General features: G+C 54.2%; 1 protein-coding gene across 2 annotated transcripts in view; it reads left to right on the top strand.

Annotated features, from left to right (window-relative positions):
• The window catches only part of NDRG1 (N-myc downstream regulated 1), a 55,806-nt gene that overhangs the window by 10,306 nt on the left and 27,539 nt on the right, over positions 1-17,961 (top strand). The window contains exons 2-3 of one of the 2 annotated variants that reach the window (XM_023648990.2): positions 2,408-2,488; positions 5,715-5,750. In XM_023648990.2, coding sequence (XP_023504758.1) covers positions 2,426-2,488; positions 5,715-5,750 — 99 coding nt within the window. In that variant the 5' untranslated portion in view covers positions 2,408-2,425. The remainder of the gene's footprint in view (positions 1-2,407; positions 2,489-5,714; positions 5,751-17,961) is intronic. The other variant, XM_023648991.2, reaches the window with a different exon arrangement.

Raw genomic sequence — 17,961 nt, 5'->3', positions numbered from 1 at the left:
TTAGATAAACACTGTGATAGTTCTCTGAGCCTCTCCACGGCCCTGAGCACACGAGGGGCTGTGCTCCACGAGGCCCCTCCAGCTCTAGAAAGCAACTCGCCGGTTTTCAGCCCACTGCCTCGTGTGGTCTGGGAAGCTGAGCTGTAGGAAGGGAAAGAAGGTGTGGGGTAAAGAGGTTTCCCCAGGAGCATGTTTAGGAAACCGTGAAGGCTGGAATTAACTCTTTTCTGTTCCGAAGAAGAGTGAGGGAGCCGGCAAAGGCTGCCATTCTAGCCAGGACCACAGCATCTGGAAGCCAAGAAGAACTGACACCCCCTGGGCCAAACCAAAGCATGTGTTTGGGTCCTTAAAAACGTAGACTTGTTTCAAGGCTAATTTCACTCTTGTGGTTTAGGGATCATTTAAGAGTGAACTTAAATACATGCGTTGCTATTAAGCTGCATAAAACCTCTTCCCCTGTTCAGCAAGCGAGTTGCGGTCCGACTTTGCAAGCGAGTTGCGGTCCGACTTTGCACCTGCTGAGATACTGATGCTGCAGGTGGAGAAGGGAACGAGACAGGTGCGCTCCTGGTCCTGGGGAGCCCACAGCGGGCGCTGAAGGAGGCTTGCCTTCAAGGGGATAGTGGGAGACCCCGACTTCAAGCCTGAGTTCTGAAGGAGCCCCTGTGAAATGCAGAGTCCTTTCACTCAGCATGAAGGGCGGCATTGCCAGAGCCCTGGGCTTCTGGAAGGTTCCCTAGGCTGTGTAGGCGAGGTGTCCCAGGGGCCAGGGTCTCGGGACCATGAACACGCTGAATTAGCAAGGCCGACAGACCTAGGCTTTTCATGCCTTCTGCCTCCAAGCTGGCAGCTGCCCAGGAATGCTCACAAGCATAAAACCGACTTTGTTTTCGAAATGTTCTGGAACATAGACTCCAAAGGGCGCATAAAGGCATTCTTGTGGGGCTGGTTATCTACTGGGGAAAATCGTGCTGGGGCCCCACCCAGACCAGAGCATCCCAGGAGATGCGCCCACAGAATGTCACGTGTTTGCGGGGTGGGTGTGGGCTGGCCCCCGCTCTGTTGCCTGCTGACCTGGGAGGTGTTTCACAAAGAGGATTCTTGTGGGTTCCCGGAGCCGGTCTTCAGAGGAGCCCTGGGCTGGAATGTCAGAGGCTTGTGTGGCTCTCTCTGGTCGTTATATCTGTGGGGCCGTGGGCAGTTCGGGGCCAGGTTCCTGCTCAGAAAGCTGTAGGGCGAGGGCCTCCGTCAGGCTGGTTTTCACCAGGTTTCCGTGTTCAGAGGGTCTGGGTCTGTGACCTGAGGTCCCTGGACTTCTCCCTCTGTCACTGACTCTGTCTCCCTGACCTCTTCTCCCTCTGCCTGTAGCCCTTCACCCTGATCCTGCACTTCTTTGTGCCTCCCCTGTGCTGGTGGGCACTTCCTTCTTCTAGTGTGACGATCAGTCTGTGAGAATGAATGTTTATACCTCCTGTTTCCAGGTTAAGCTCCCAGAAAGATGCTTAGTACTTGTCACCATCCAGCCTTGCTCCCCAGGGAGTCGATTGTGGCGACATTCTGCCCATCCCAGACTCTGCTTCGGTCTGCCTCTGTGGCCCCTATCTCCTTGCGGTCCTTGTGCACCTGCCCCTGTCAGAGCCAAGGAGGACCTCCTCTCCCCCAACTCCTCCCACCCCTGCTCTTCCATCCTCCCCTCCTCCCACCATCCCCCTGCACTCCCCCGACCCTCTGCTCTCGCGCCCCCACCTCTCTCTGCCTTCCCCCACCCTGCTTTGGCTCATAAAGTGCTTTTTGCCTTGAAGGTTCTTTTTCTTTCAAAATCCTACTGAGCGTTCAGTCCCGTCAGACCCCTTGGCTTGAGGTTTTCCCTGCCCCCACCCTCTCCCCACCAGTGTGTAACAGAGAGTCCTGCACAGAGGTGGACGTGGGGGGTCTGTGTGGCCACCCCTCCAGTGGGGCTAGTTTGAGGAGGACAGAGGATGAAGCTTGGGCCATGCGTGCACATGGTAGCCTCCTGTGACCTTCTGTCCCCTTTTGGCCCTGAATATAGGGCTACCTGACTTTGGGATCAGGCATGCAGCAATCATTCTAAAAGGCAGTGGGAAACATCCTGGCTGTGGTGGGTGGGCCCGGACTGGGTTTGAGGACCTGGTTTTGAGTGTCAGTCCATCCGTTTCATCAGAAAGGTAGTTGCATCTGTGATCCTCAGTGTCCCGTCCCAGGAAACCTGCCCTGGGCCCAGGGGCAAGAGTAGGATGGGGCCGTGGGCAGAGGGGCCTCGTAACCTGCAATGGGTGGTGCAGGACGGAGGAGCTGCCAGGCAGAAGGAAGGCTCCCTCCCTGGCCTCAGCTTTGATTCCTTCGGGAAGCTGGAAGTGCTGATCTCCTGGTCTTTGTCCCTTCACAGGCAGGTGACAGCAGGGACATGTCTCGGGAGCTGCAGGACGTGGACCTCGCCGAGGTGAAGCCTTTGGTGGAGAAAGGGGAGGTGAGTGGAGATGCTCCTGGCTGCCCCCATCACATGCACACTCATACATGGGCATATGTGTGTGCACAACATGAGCATGCATGCACATGTGCACACCCACCCAAGGGGGCACACATGCACCTGTCCACTGCTTTCTTGTGTCCACAGGTCACCTTGTCCAGGAATGCAAAGGGTCAGAGGTACTAGTTCCAGTCCTGGCTTGGCCACTAAGTGAGATGGCATGGTGGGCTGGGCTGGGCCCCTGCCCACCTATCTCTCTGGGCTTCTCGGCCCACATCTCACTGATCTCCTTTGTAAAGTCAGGGCATGGAATCAGAGCTCCTCTGAGCACCCGCTCCACTGACATCCTGTGGTTCTAACACATGCACCATGAAGCCCGGCTGCCCCACGTGTCGACCCCATAGCTTAGAGGTTCAGGCCACATACCCGGGGACCAGACTGTCTGGGTTCAGGTCCTGGCTGTGAAACTTTACGGCTTGTGTCCGCTGGCAGATCCTTCCGCCTCTTCATGCTCCAGTTCCCCACTTTAAAACAGTGGCGCTAGGACTTGCAGCGTGGGGCCAGGGTGAGGATGGAGCGCGCTAATTCATAGGAGCAGTTAGAACCTTGTCTGGCCTGGAGAAGGAGAGCAATGCACGGGAGCTCTTGTTGCTGCGGTTATTGTCATCTTCTTGGTCAAACCTTTCGTGTCCACGAGGCCTCCCTACTGGAAGCAGGAGCGCCTGCCCTGCAGCTGGGGTTGGCACGGTCCATCCTGGACTGGCCGTTCTGACGATGGATGTGAAAAGCCTTTCCATCTGCACGGTTGACGTTGTGTTTTTAAAGTATGTTCACATCCCGGTTCTCCCTGAGTCGCATCTCTGCCTGGGACGATATATCTTTTATAAAAATAGAAACTCAGGCTCAAAAGTGGAGTTACTCTAAGGTCAACTGACTGCTTTCAAAAATAATAATTAACGTGCACGCACCACGTCCTGCATGCCTGGCTCTGGGCCAGCCACATTTCGTGGGTGATCCTAACTGACGGGCCAAGATGGTGATTGGTTAGATGCTAGGTTCTGGGATTGTTCCTATTTCACAGAAGAAGAAGCTGAGTCTCAGGGAGGCTAATTTGTCCTCAGTCACATAGTTAACAAGTGTGGGGCGTGGAGCCAAACCCAGGCCAGCTGCCTTTGGCAAATGGACTGTTCATTGAATTCCTGCATGACTCTGCACGTGGCTGCTCTGTTTTAGGTCCCTTATTTCATGGACTTTTCATTACGAATGTGTGAGACAACTCTCTCTCTTCCCACGTTACAGATACAGAAACTGGTCTCCAACAGGAAGGGAATTCTGCCAGAGTTCTTTTGGAGAGGTGGCACAAGTAGGATTAGAATCCAGGCCCAGGGTGGGGGGCAGGGGTGGCGTGCAGAATGGGTGTTTATCATTCTACACTAGGGGTCTGCAAATGTTTTCTGTAAAGGGCCAAATAGTAAATATCTTAGGCTTTGTGAGCCATACAGTCTGTTGCAACTACTCAGCTTTACAGTTAGAGCATGAAAGCAGCCATAGACAATATGTAAGTGAATGGGCTCATTGTGTGCCAATAAAACTTTATTTACAAAAACAAGTGGAGGGCCGTAAGTTTGCCAACCCGTACTATTCACTATGCATGCTCCAAATCCATTTCCTCTTCTGTCTGAGTTTATGGCACAGTCTTAACAAACACACAAACAGAAAACCCCTAGGTTTTATAGACCAACATGTTCTTCTCTCTCCCTTTTTAAAAACCCTATGAAACGGTATACCACACTTTGCTTTATTCATTTAACAACCTTTAATGTTGGAGACCTTTCCAACATAAGTCCATAGAGCACCTGCCTGCCTCCAGTCTCACAGTGTACCCGCAAGTTCACGTGACCAGTGGTCACTGGACTCTTCCCACCCTTTGCCATTCCCAGCAGGGCTGCAGGCTTTGGACGCTGGGTGGACCCTGTGTGTACGTCATTTCCCACATGTGCAGGTGCAGCTCTGGGAGAAATTCTCAGAGGTGGTATCTCTGGGTCCAAGGGTAAATGCATTTTTAAACACAGTATTTATATATTTCTGGCAGCCTACTCATATCCTTGGAAAATTTTATTTCTGACACAAACATCTAAGAGGTTATCAACTCCAGGTTCCTTGTCAGTCTATCTCTAAGTGGATACTTACCTTTTCTCTCAAGGTTTAGATGGAAGTCAACCTTCCATTTCTTTAGGTTGAATCAGCAAAGTGTTTTTCGTTAGACTTGCTGTTGGGAAGTTCTTCTTGATGTCTGTTCTTAACCTGGTCGGCCACTGCACTCTTGTTCACATTTTGAAGGTTGAGGTTGTACGGAATGGCTTTTCTGCTCCCTCCCACCAGTGCACACGTGTGCACACACACAGAGTGGGGTCTGCCACCTTTGCCTCCACCTGGATTTTCCAAACGTCGTGATGTTCTCACCCTAGCCAGGGCTCTGAAGCTATTTCAGTCCAGCAGCAGGCAACTGCTTGCTTCCCCTGCCTTCGCCTCTCCTGCGTTCGCTCTGCTGAGCTGCCTTCTTTCCTGGTGGCTGGTGATGGGTCTGGCTGGGGTTCAGTTTTCAGAGGGCGTTTGGACTCCCTCTCTGTGCTAGGACGAAAACCTGCCAGCCACATCTCTTGGAAACGTTGGCCAAGCGTGGCTCCAGCTCCTTCTCTGAGCCACTCTTTACCCCTCCTCAGGGGACAGGGACCTTTTCCCTCTCTTCCTGGGCCTGTCCTGCCACTCACAGCTCTGGCGCAAGATAGAATTTGGGCTGGAAACTCAGAATTGTTGGATGGAAGGAAATGCTTTGAGGTCTCTGCTCTCCCCTTCCACCTATGAGACATTGCATTTTAATCCAGACGATGGGCAGCCATGAGCTTTAAAAGGGTCACATGTGAGTGGAGACAGGCAGACCACTTAATAGGCAACTACAGTCCTGTCTCTCTCAAGCTTGTGGTCAACTTAGACCTTCTGGTCTTTTTTCACCAAGGCTGTAGTCAAAAAAGAATCCGGCTAATGCGTCTGCTTTTCTGCTGGACTGCTATTCTTTGAGATGAGAAGAAAAGTCTCTCTTTGTAAGGACTTTGAGAGGCCCCACAGAGGAGGGAGTAGATAGAGACTCAGGGCTTAGAGAGGTCCGGGTGTTCCCACGTTAGCTCTCTGCCCGAGGAAACTGACCATCTCTCTTGTCTCTCCACAGACCATCACCAGCCTCCTGCAAGAGTTTGATGTTCAGGCAAGTAGAGGGCGTGCCTTCCCTTCCCCCTGCCTGCTCTGACTTCTCTCCTTCTCTCTTCCTTCCACTGGTTTGAAGTAGCTCATTGTTCAGACCCTGGGGCAAGGGGAGAGAAGAAAGCTAGTGCCCCACGCTCAGCTCCTTCTCCCCGGACAGGAGGTGGTTTGAGTTCTGGCTGAGGAAGCAGGGGCCAGTCACTCCCTGTGAAAGCAGGATGCTGACAGCCCCCTTGGACCCTGCAGAGCCTAGGCGGTGCTGTGGGGCGTATGCAGGGGGAAATGGCGAGACATCGGTGGGCCTGGGACCCTGCGATGGGAGGGAACGGAAGCAAGGGCTTGCTGTTCGTGGCTCTGCTTGGGAAAAGGAATCCAGCCTTCTCTGTGTTTCGCTGGCTCCATCCCTGCTCAGGGTTGGCGTGAGGGCCACGGGGGCGCGTGTGGAGCTTAGTTCCAGAACAAACTTTCAGGAGAGGGGGCTGGCCTCTCTTGGTCAAGGGGCAGGTCACAACCTCAGGCACTGTAAACCCTTGACTCGTTATCCCCGAGCTTGTGTGGGCCCCACGCGGTGCGGGGCCCTGGGGGTGCAGCAGGAAGCCTGGCACGGCGGTGGCTTGTGGTCTTCCCAGAGAAGAGGAGCAGACGCAGGCCAGATGCAGGCTGATGTGCTCCGCTGAACCTCTGCCTGCACATCACAGCCGTATCCCCGGCTTCCGGCCCATTCTGAGCTCTGCATCCCCATCTGTCCACACCCTTCCCCTGTAAACAACTCCACTCTTCCTCCTGAATCGTCTATTTCAGTGGTTGGCCCACCGTCCATCCAGAGGCTGGGAATCTTGGCATCTTCTTTGGAAGGAAGGGGGAAAAGTTGGAAGAGGGGTTGGAACGTTGGCTGGTATGGGACCGTGGAGGCCTTGAACACCACACGCAAGGTTTGTGGGTCTTAGTGTCGTTAAGCATCAACCTGGCTGTGGCAGGCTGGACCTGGAGCCCACCCTGACCACAAGGGCCCTGCGGAACCCCTGGGGTGTGTCTGAGGGCTTGGTTTCTCTCTGGCCATTTGTTCTTCTCTGAGGCCCGCGTGTCCTCACTGTGTAACATCGACTTGTTCAGAACAAACTTATTAAGCCACTGCTGTGCACCAGGCCCTGGACTCCCAGACAGGTGTGTGGCAGTTTTACTCTGCAGGGGACACCCCGCTTAACCCTAACAGCCCTATAAAGTAGGGATTGTTGGCTCCATGCTCAAAGCTGAGGGAACTGAGGCTCAAAGAGGTGAAGCGTGCTGGCATGGTGCAGGGCTGGCCTGGTGCCCTGTGGGGTTGACCGTGAAAACCTACTTTTACCTCCTCCTAACACCGTGTACGTGGGCCTAGGGCGGGAGTCCCGATCAGAGGGTTCGCGGCCACCGTGGGCTGTTCACTTAAGGCAGGCACTGGCTTGGCTTGAGAGTGACAGCACGAGCTGGCACCTGACATTCCCAGCCCCAGGGCACATGACACTTCCAGCCTGGGGCCCCCACACTTCCTCGCTGTTGGGGCGCGTCTGGGGCCGTGAGCTGGGACAACTCGGGTTGGGACACAGGGTTTATGATTAAAAGCAGCTAAGCACAGAGACACCCTCTGGCCCCCCAGGAGCATTTCTCTGACTCATCAGCCCTGGCTGGCAGCCTTAGGACATCCCAGCTTCTCAGTGCATCTGTGGCCCATGAGTTCAGACGAGGGCTGGCGTCTCCCCATTTTACGAATGAAGAAACTGAGCCGCCCAGACCGTGAAACTTGCCATAGCAGCGACGCCAACATCGTGCCATCCTGAAAAAAGCATTTTTTTTTTTTTTGTCAGCCTGAGGCCCATTTAATTCTAGCTGACCCTTTCAACGGGTGTGCCCCTGAACAAGTTACTTAGTTTTTCTGGGCCTCTGTTATCCTCCATCTTTAAAATTAACATCACGATAAGAATGAGTGCTTTTGAGCATTTCCTCTGTGCCAGCCCCTGTTCTAAGCATGCTGCGTTTAATTTAATTTGTCTAATGAAATGCAGTCATTTAATCTTCACAAGATCCCTGGGTTGCAGGTTCTGGTATCATCCTTTTACAGATGAGTGGTGCCAGGGAGGTGAGGGGCTAGGGTGCCCACCCACCCAAAGGCACTAAGACTCCCTTTCCGCCCCCCCCACTGTTGCCCACCCCCCCCACCACCACCCTGTGATAACTCAACCTTAGTGTTGTTTACTCAGTGCTTACTGCTCAGAGAGCAAAGACCACACTCTCCAAGCACGCAAGGCACGAGCAACGGTGGATGGGTGGAAGTAGAGGGCTGGGGACCCCTGAGTCACCAACTTCTCTCTGAATGTGTACCCGGGGGTAGAGGAAATTGCACTCAGATGGGAAGCCTACTGCTGGGCACACCTCCGCCCCTGGAGTCCCTGGGCTGAGTGGGTTGGCAGGGTGCTCTCCCTGAGCCTGCAGCCCTGGTAGAGCTGGACGAGGGTCTCCTGGTGGGCTCAGCGCACCGTTATGTGTAGGAACAGGAGAGGGACCTGGGATGGGGGGTGGCTCCCTGGGATCTGAGATGGAGCCAGGAAGGGGTTATGATTCCCAGGTTCCAGGACAACTGCTAGTCACCCACCCCCACCCATCACCGACTATGACTGGGTCTTATGTCCCCATGACTCAGACCCTCAGCTCCCTCTGCCCACCAGGCCATCAGAGGGTGGGGAGGACCCGAACCCGTCATTTCATTGGCAGCGTCGGCACCAAGAGCACAGATCTTGCTCTTCAAGGAGTGCAGCCTTGTGGTGCCCTCCAGTTCCGCTTTCTTCTTGTACTTGTTTAAGAAGAAGAGAGTCAGAATTTTGAAGTCACTTGCCTGAGGTCACCCTGCAGTGACCGGGGAGGTTGCAGACCCCAGGCCTTCCCCCTCTCGGCCCCGGGAGTTTCCTGTGCTGCCCACACCTAACGTGGTTAGCTTACTGGCACTTCCTACCTGCCGGGCCCCGCACCCAGCGCTTCCGGGCCCATATCTCATTTAATGCCTCAGCAGTCACGTGAGCAGAAGTCCCATTATCCTCATCGTTCAGATGGGGAAACTGAGGCCAGGGTGGTGGGACTGGGACTCCCTCCTAGGTCTGGCTGACCAGAAGGAAGCAGAGTTCTTGCTGTGCTGTTCACCTGCTGAGCTCTCTGTGCTCCAGCCCCGGAGGTCTCACGGGACACTGGGCACATAGGAGGTTCTCTGGGGAAGTGGGAGGTGGATGGATTCTCTCGAGGCCCCCCCAGGTTTATCTTGTCCGACCTCCTCTTAACGACTGGGGAAACTGGAGGGCAGAGAAAGAGGGCAAGTCACTGGTCCAGGCTGCAGGGTGCGGGTCACTAAGAGTTACGACGTCTGATCTTGTTTCAGTCGGTTTCCATCCTCGTGAGAACAGGGAGAGACGGGTCACAGGGCAGTTACGGCTGTGAAAGATGCAGCAGCTGTGGCAGCCGGGCCCTGGATGTTTGATCTGTGGGCTGTAAACCCTGAAATGGCCGCCCTGGGGCCCCATCATTCAGGGCTGGGCAGGGCCACGGAGGAGCCACAGAACCTGCTGTCTCTGTCGGTTGGTCGTGTCTCCCCTGACGAGGCAGCCAGTCAGCTCTGTGGTTGTGTCTTCCTGTGGTTGTGTGGTGATGTCCGTCCTCAGGGTCAAGCCACAGATCCGCCCAGACTCGACATTCGAGAGCCAGGTTTGCCCTTTCCTGGCCGTTTGGCCTGGAGTAAGTGGCTTGCCTCCCTTCAGCCTCAGTTTCCTCACCTGGGAAATGGGCAAAGTCACTCCAGCCTCGTTGAAGGAGCAGTGTAGAGAGGACAATGACACAGGACCCGGATGTGATGTTTCCCAGTCGTGTTGGGTCGAGAACACACCCTGTCTACTGACTCTATTGTGAGTCTTTTTTGTAATTTTTTTTTTTTATGGTGGCAAAATACATATGACGTAAAATTTACCATCTTAACTATTTTTAAGTGGGCACCTCGGGGGCATTGAGCACATTCACATGGTTGTGCAACCATCGCCACCAGTCACCTCCAGAACTCTTCATCTTGCAGAACTGAAACTGCTCCCATGAAACACTAACCCCCATTGTCCCCTCCCCCAGCCCCTGGCAGCCCCCTGTCTGTCTTTAGGCATTGACTGCTCTCTGTACCTCATATAAGAGGAATCGTACAATATTTGTATTTTTGTGACTGGCTTATTTCACTTAGCATAATGTCTTCAAGCTTCATCCATGTTGTAGCACGTGTCAGAATTTCCTTTTCTTTTAAGGCTGAATAGTATTCCATTGTGTGGATAGACCCTGTTCTGTTTACCCATTCCTCTGTCTGGACACTTGAGCTGCTTCCACCTTTTGGCTCTTGTGAGTAATGCTGCTGTGAACACAGGTGCACAAATATCTATTTGGGACCCTGCTTTCAGTTCTTTTGGGTGCATACCCAGAAGGGGCATCGTTGGATCATACGATTATTGTAGATTTAAAAAATCTTGGTGATTGAGTCGGAGAAACCTAGAGAGCGTAGTCTGTTTGTTCCCTGTGCAGGTCATTCCTCACTTTGTGCCGCTCTTGCTAGTGGACAAGCACCGTTCTGTGTGTTTGCCCCAGGGCACAGGTAGGTGGGAGAGCAGAGTACAGGACCTCTGCCCCGCTATGGACAAGGATGCTGCACGCTCGGGATGTCAGCAAAGTGGGCACCTGAAGACCACAGAGGGCGGCCTCAGCGAGGGGCGGGGGAGGCAGGATATGGTGCACTGGCCTGGGCTGAGCCCTCTTAGTTCGTCCCCAGAGCTGTCCTGTGAGGTGGGGGCATTTCTCTCATTGTGCATTCCTTTGTTCCTGTAACAAATGCCCACTTTGTGCCTGGCGTTGTCATCTCAGGTGCTGGGGACCGTGGGGAGCATGACAGGCGGTGATCCCTGTTTCCAGGAACTAGAATTCTGGATGACTAGCTCAGCCCTGTTGAGCACCAAGTGTACGCCGGGCATCCTTCCGAGCGTGTCGTGGGTTTTGCCCATCGAATACTCATAATAGTCTCCATCTCCATTTTACAGATGGAGAACCAGAGGTACAGAGAGGTTAGGAAACTTGCCTGAAGTCACAGGTCTGGAAAGGGGTAGGGCTGGGGTTTCAACTCAAGAGGTGTGCTTCCAGAGCATGTCTTTGAAACCACTCCTGACTCCCTGAAGGGGGAGGAAACAGATGGGGACAATTAAGCAGACATGACAATCCCAGCTACTGCAGGGGCTTTGAAGATTGTATGGTGCAGCCCCATGCGATGGGGGCTGTGGTAGGCCGAGGGGTCAGGGAAGGCTTTCGGAGGAGGTGACATTGAACTGAGACCTGAATGATAGAGGGAGCCAGTCATATGACCCGATTAGGGATTGATCATTCCGCGTGGAGGCAGCAGCACAGGGAAAGGGCCCCCTGGCTTGGATTCCGAGCCTTCCAAGGGCGAAGTGACTTCTTCCTCTGGGCTGTTAATGAGCTCGAACTTACCAGTGAATCACAATATTTGAGCTGAACCCGAGTGCCTTTTTCAAGGTTGTTTCCCAGAAGATCTTAGCAGAGAACTACATTAATTTGGGCTTGGCTCCCGGATCTACTTGACTCATGATGTTTATGAAGCTTTCCCCTAAATTTCCAGCAGCCTCCAAAGTCGTGGGTGTCAGTCGCCGTGGGATTTCCTTCAAAAGATGTGGTACAAAGCGATGACTGACATTCTCTGGGCCCTGGCAAGCCTCTGCTCACAGGGCTGGGGACAGAGAATGCCAGCCTTGGTCAAGAGTGGCTGCAGGGCCCAGGGACTCGCCAACACGCCCTGACCTCAGGATTCGCATGGGGGCTCTGGGGAAATGACAGTCCCCTGCCTGCTGTGGCCTCAGGGTCGTCTGATGAGCCAGCCCAGACCCCAGGGCTTCCCGTGCCCTCTTGCTGGATCCTGTGGGACTTGTACCCTCATCCCCACTTTACAAATGAAGACACTGAGGGTCTGCCATGGCTGGCAGCTGTGAAGGGGGCCCCTTGAACCCAGCTCTGTCTGACCCTGACCAGTGCTCTCAAGTGTGTTGCTGCAGTCTCAACCCGGAAGGGCCCATCTATGGACTAGATTCCAGTTCACCTTTGCAATTTGTATCCAAAAAAGCCCGGTCAGGGGGCCAGCCCGGTGGTGCAGTGGTTAAGTTTGCACATTCCGCTTCGGCGGCCCGGAGTTTGCCAGTTCAGATCCGGAGTGCAGACATGGCACTCCTTGTCAAGCCATGCTGTGGTAGGTGTCCCACATAGAAAGTAGAGGAAGATGGGCATGGATGTTAGCTCAGGGCCAGTCTTCCTCAGCTAAAAAAAAAAAAAAAAAGAGGAGGATTGGCAGCAGATGTTAGCTCAGGGCTAATCGTCCTCAAAAAAAAAAAAAATTAAAAGCCCAGTCAGGCAGATAATCTGTAACACTTTGGTGAGCTGATGTAGGACTCAAGTTCACATGCCTTAACTGCAGCCTGCTTTCGTCTCCTCCTCGAGTTGGTCCTTCCTGCTCCTTGAAGCAGGGACTCCACTGGGCAGCTCTTTGGTACTCAATTTTTCAGAGTCGGAGCCATCTGGCTATGTGTCCGAGTGCAGCCACTGTTATTTCTTGAAAAGTATTTGTTGCTTCAGTGTCTTGACTAACTCAGGCAGACTTTTTCTTTCCCAAAGTAGTCAAGGATACATGTATATGTATATATGTATTGTATGTTTTTTATCCGTGGATGAAATGCACAGCATAGCCCAGAGCGCGGCAGTAGAGCTGCTGAAGGGTCTGCGCCCGAGCTGTTGGGGGGCCGTCTTAGGAGAGAGCTCAGCTGCCGGAACAGATGGCAGCGTGGCCTTATCTCTCCCTGGCTGACATCATCTTAGGGTGGACAGTTTGTTTTGGCCTGGGAGATGTTTAGAGCAATCCGATCAGTGCCCCGGCACGTGAGGTTCTGCCAGCTGCTCTCAGGACCCTGTTTTGCCCCCTTAGGGAGGCTCTGGAGCCCTCAGAGCACGGGGCTGGGTGGGCTGCTGGCCGGAGGCGCCCCTGTGGCTGGAGTAAGGGCACGGTTTGATCTGGCTTTGCAGAGAAGCTTCTCTCATCAAGTTCTAGGCAGTTAGTGTTTGCAAATTTGATGGGTGGGCTAGGTGGGAGTATTTTGGGTTCTGGATTATTTTCTTTGGCTAGAATTCTAGAATCCAAGAATATCAGAGGTGGCAGATGCTTTATGATCCAGCCCTTCCCCTCCTGTGCCAGGTGGGGAGGCCTTGTTGAGGGCCACTGAGGGGAGAGGAGCGAATGAATCTGTGCGTGGCCATTCATTGTCCCAGGGCTTCTTTGCCAAGATGGGGAGTGTTACCCTGCTTTGCGGATGAGACCATTTTGGTGATGTTAAGAGACTTGCCAAAGGCTACTATCAAGATAGTCCTAAATTTCAGCCCATCTGGCTCTTAAATATGTAATAAACATGGGACTCGTGACAGCTGAGATCTCTTGAGCACTAACTGTAGGCCTTCTAGAAGCTGGGCTGACCTCTTTTCCGGCATCATCTCACTTAATCCCCGTGACGACCCTTTAAGAGAGGTATCATCGCCATCTCATTTTATAGTTGAAGAGACGAGGCCTGGAGAAGGTTTGCCACTGTCACTCATTGATGAGACAGATGACAAAGCCTGGCTCCGTCCCCATGTCTGCAGCCAAAGTCCATCTAACTAGTTGGGGGAGGGGGTGGCAGAGTCGAGTCCACCTCCGTCACTCCTGGCTCACGGGCTGGGTAACTTCCTTTGACCTCAGATCGCCTCTCCTGTTGGATTTGCTGTTCCTCATTCCTTCCACCTGGATCTTTAGTTATTCAGACGGTTTGATTTGATTTGGTCTCCATGGGAATCTGTGTTCCTGTGCTCCCCAGGCCTCTCTGGGCAATGAGCTGATGTTACCCACAGGGTGGAGGGGTGGAGGGGTGGTGGGCAGGGTCTCCTGAGGTCTGGTCCGCTCACTCTAGAGTCCCCAGTCTGGCAGAGCTGGGCCCGGGGGACATCTGATCCGTGTGTGTGTGTGTGTGTGTGTGTGTGTGTGTGTGTGTGTGTTGGAGACGGGAGCTGATTTTTTTTTCCCTTCTCTTGGAAGCAGCTCAGCTCACAGGAAAAATGGAAACGCTGACCTTTAACTAAATTCTTTCTTTCCACAAAGTTGCTTCTTGTTTTCGTGTCCCCTGACTGAAGGTGGGTAGAACTCAGAGGCTTGGAAATCCTCAAACCCACCACTTCCCGTCCCCACCAGCCCCCAGCCACACTTCCTGGCAGAAGCCGTTGGGACTTAGAGAAACCCCGAGTGACAGATGGCAGCGGCCCTCATCCGGGTCAACGTGAAATGAGGCTATTCCCTTTCTGCTGTCCTCTGTGGTTTCCTGGGACTGCCCCGCTGGCGGAGGGGGAGGGAAGGTCAGCACCCCCATCGTGGGGCTCTCATCCCCTCCCCAGGTCTGTCCAGCCCAGGCTGGACCGAGTGTAGACGCCCATCTCCCGGTGTCGCAGACCGGGTGCTGTGGACAGGAGCGGGGTCAGCTCTGCTCTGTCTTTGCTGCTGTTGTGTCCTTGGCCCATTGCCTGAACTCCTCTGGGGCTTGGTTTTCTAATCTGTAGAAAGGGGAGGAGCATTACTGTCCCCGCCAGTCTTGCGAAATGAAATAACCGTCGCATGGGACTCAGCCCGCGGCCTCCTCCGGCCTCGCTCCTCTGCTCCCGGGGTGGATGGCCGTGGATGGTCGTGGATGGTCGTCGCTCTGCTCTTGCTGTTTTCCCTAATCCAAGAAGGTCTTCCCTCCTCGTTCATCCTTGCCTGGAGAACTGCGCTCTTGGGTGTGGTCCCAGCTTCATGCTGTGTTCCCAGCCTGCCCCCTGTCTGCCCCCAGCACCCCGTTTCCTGCCTCTCCAACTTCTTTTCTTTTTCTTGAAGTGATGACAACGTTTAAGAAACCTGAGAGATGCAAGGAGTCACCACGGGTCCAGCTTGACCTCTGAGATTGTCTTGTCCTCCCCATGGCCCCACGTCTCCTGCAACCCTGAGGCTTGGAGGCCCAAGGCCCTATCCAGAATCTTAACTCTGCTCCCATCAGGGGTGTCCCTTGGGTGCCAGCCCCACAGGCTGGCTTTTTCCACCTGTGAAATGGCCGTCCTGACAGCACAGGGTCCAGATGTGGCTTTATAGTATTTGCTCAGTTAACGGGACCGTTGTCCTTACATACTGTTGTGTTCCTTCCACACAGGCAGCCTCCCCGGTCATCGTCATCCTTCATGTGCTCCTCACTTAAGGGGAAGGATAGGATCAGTGATGCAGCCGTGCCTCCCCCTCCCCCACTCGGGCACAGGAGGTGACCCAGGAAGCTTGGGGAGGTGCGCGTGATTTCCCAGAAAGCTGGTGGTGGGACGGGCCCCCGGGATTTCCTCTTGAGCCTCGTTCTCTTGATTGCCTTTCTTGCCTTAACAAACCTTACCGCTGCGTCCCATTAGCCAGAACCTGCTTTCTTTGCCTGTTGTTCCTTAGGGAGCCCTCTGCCCTCGGGCCTCGCCTGGACCTAGGCTTGCTGGACCGAGGGGAGGGGCAGCCCAGGGCACAGCTGACTGGAGCCTGGGTAAGCGTGTCGTCGTCTCAGGCCAGAGTGTCCAGCGTCTCCCCAGGGCGTGCTGGGCAGGCGGATTATAGAGCAGGCGGCCGCAGCTGGTCCCAGGGCTTCCCTGGATCATCCAGCCAGTTGACTTAAGCTATGCGTCTGGCCCTCGTGGCTTCCTGGTAATGTCTCTGGGACAGGCGTCCATAGCAACTGACAGGGAGGGAAACAGTGCAATTTGCAAAACACTTCCCAGTTGCTCCCACGGTTTTAGTGTTGGGAGCAGCTCCGTGAGCAGATGGGTTTGTTGTTGACCTCACTGTACAGCTGAGGGAAGGAATTCTCAGAGAAGTTGGGTAACTTGGCCAAGGGCGCATGGTGGGTGTATCGTTAGTATTATTAATTCTCACTCAAAAAACAGTGTCCTAAATAAGGAAATGTCTGTTATTCTTACTAACCTAGAAGCCTACTACAGCAGGAAGTGAATGTCACCCAGTCCCAGACTCCTTCCAGCTTCCTCGTCTGTCATCCTGAGTATGTAGCTTTTGTCCTCATGCTCATAAAGTGGCTGCTGAATCCCTGAGCATCTCATCCATGTTCCAGGTAGTAAGCAAGTGGAAGGGTGAAATGGAAAAATCAGAAGGCCAAGTATGACCCTTTAAAAAATTCTCCTCAAAGCTCCAGCAGGTTCTGCTGACATCTCCTTGGCCAGAACTGAGTCTTCTGACCGCCCTAAAGAAGGGAACAGCGCAGGTCCCGGAGGCTGACCGCCACAGTCTGCCATAGTTCATAAAGCTCCAAACCACAACTGACAGCCAAAGAGACGCAATCTTTGAGGAAGACTTAGTGGTGGGAGCTGTTTTCACCTCTTACCGGCTTACAGGCGGTGTAGACACTTGGGATGGTGCCATTCACCACTGTAGACCGTGTAAATCTCCAGGTGCCTCCTCTGCGCCCAACCCTGTCTATGGCAGAGCCAGCCTTGCCCTCTGGGAACTGGCAGCGAGATCGAGGAGGCAGCTATGACACAGATATTTGTCACTGTGGGAGGTGGTCCCAAGAAGAGAACAAGGGGCCGTGTGTCATATGTACCGTGGGTGGCCGGCAGGGCGTCCTAGCAAGGACCTTTGTGCTGAGGCCTTTGCAAGTCCGACACCCCTGTCGCACATTTGTGCAGTTTGGGGCGGATGCACACTGGGGAGGATGGGAGGAGCTGATGTCATTTCCCTATTCCGTGTGCCAGTGTGTTCTAGGTCATGCCCCGTGGATTGCTGGTCCTTGGAGATGCTGGGGAGATAAACAGAGTTCTACAGTCCCATCCGTGGGAGACCTGACTTACCGAGTCCCTCTTTAGAGAGCCACCGTGCATGTCACACATTAAAGGTTTCACTTCTCCATGTGACACGGCACAGAGTATAAAACAGACGTCAAAGAGCTTCTGAGGCTTTAGACTTCGATGGTCTTGGGTTCAGATCTTGCTGCACCATTCCAGCTGTGTGACTTTGGGCAAGTTACTTCCCCTCTCTCTGCCTGGGTCTCCTCACCTGTCAGGTGTGGACAGATGTTACTCAGTGGGGTTGTCGTGTGGATTCAATGAGAGAACACTTGTGAAATGCTCGGGGCAGGGCCTGCAGGAAGACACGACGGCTGATACAGGGATTGCCCCACCATCTTGCCGTCCCCTCTGCACCAGAGGAGGTGGGAGGAAAATCTGCACAGCGTGGCTTTGCCTCCCTTGCTGGCTCAGGCGCCTGTGAGCAGGGCTCCTGAGATCGGGTGCGGGACTGTGGAAGAGCTGAGGATGGAGGTCTGGGTGACAGAGGTGTCGTGTGAGGGTCTCCAGCCACCGTCCCAGCCGCAGGAGACCCCTGACGAGCCCCAGGACAGGGCTTTCCCCTCTCAGGCAGGAGGACGCCAAGCCAACTAGGCGGTTCTGATGTTCTCGTTTCCGTGGTGCCCTGTCTTTGGGGGAACAGAGGGCGGAGGGCGGGTTCCTCCCTCCAGGACACTGGGTGATTCGTCCCCACAGGGGCAGAAGGACCGAATGTCCCATTGGAACCGCAGGAGACGAAGGCATGTGTTTGTGAGTGTTTTATTTCTCCATCCGGTCTCAGGCACAGTCTTCTTGGCTTGGGCCAGTGGAGGGCTTGCCCCAGGGCTGGCTTGACCCGTGTGTGTGTGTGTGTGTGTGACTTGAGGAACAGGACTCGGCATGGGGAAGGTAGCCTCTGCCTTCCTTCCTCCTCCTCCTCCTCCTCCTCCCTGGGTGGGCTGGAGGGCCCAGAACTCAGGGGAGGACAGATGGGGGCCAACAGCAGGAGGGCCCAGCAGACGTGGGGTCCAAGCCTGGTTTTCCAAATAAGGGGCTGAGTGGAGCCTGGACCAGAGATAGTTAAGCACTTTGTTAGAGAAGTTGTGTTCACCGAGATCCCGTGAGGCTCGGGTCTTTATCCAGCAGGGCCTGAGGACCTGGCGGTAAATATCCGTCCTTCTTGGACGGAGGTCGTTCTGGTTCCACAGCTGTCTAACTTTAAGGCCTCCGAAGAGATGACTCAACATCTGTTACCCAACCCC

Source organism: Equus caballus, chromosome 9 (assembly GCF_041296265.1).
Source record: "Equus caballus isolate H_3958 breed thoroughbred chromosome 9, TB-T2T, whole genome shotgun sequence".
Lineage (NCBI taxonomy): Eukaryota > Metazoa > Chordata > Mammalia > Perissodactyla > Equidae > Equus > Equus caballus.
Note: the sequence above shows the minus strand (reverse complement) of the source record. Positions and strands in the feature narration are given on the sequence as shown.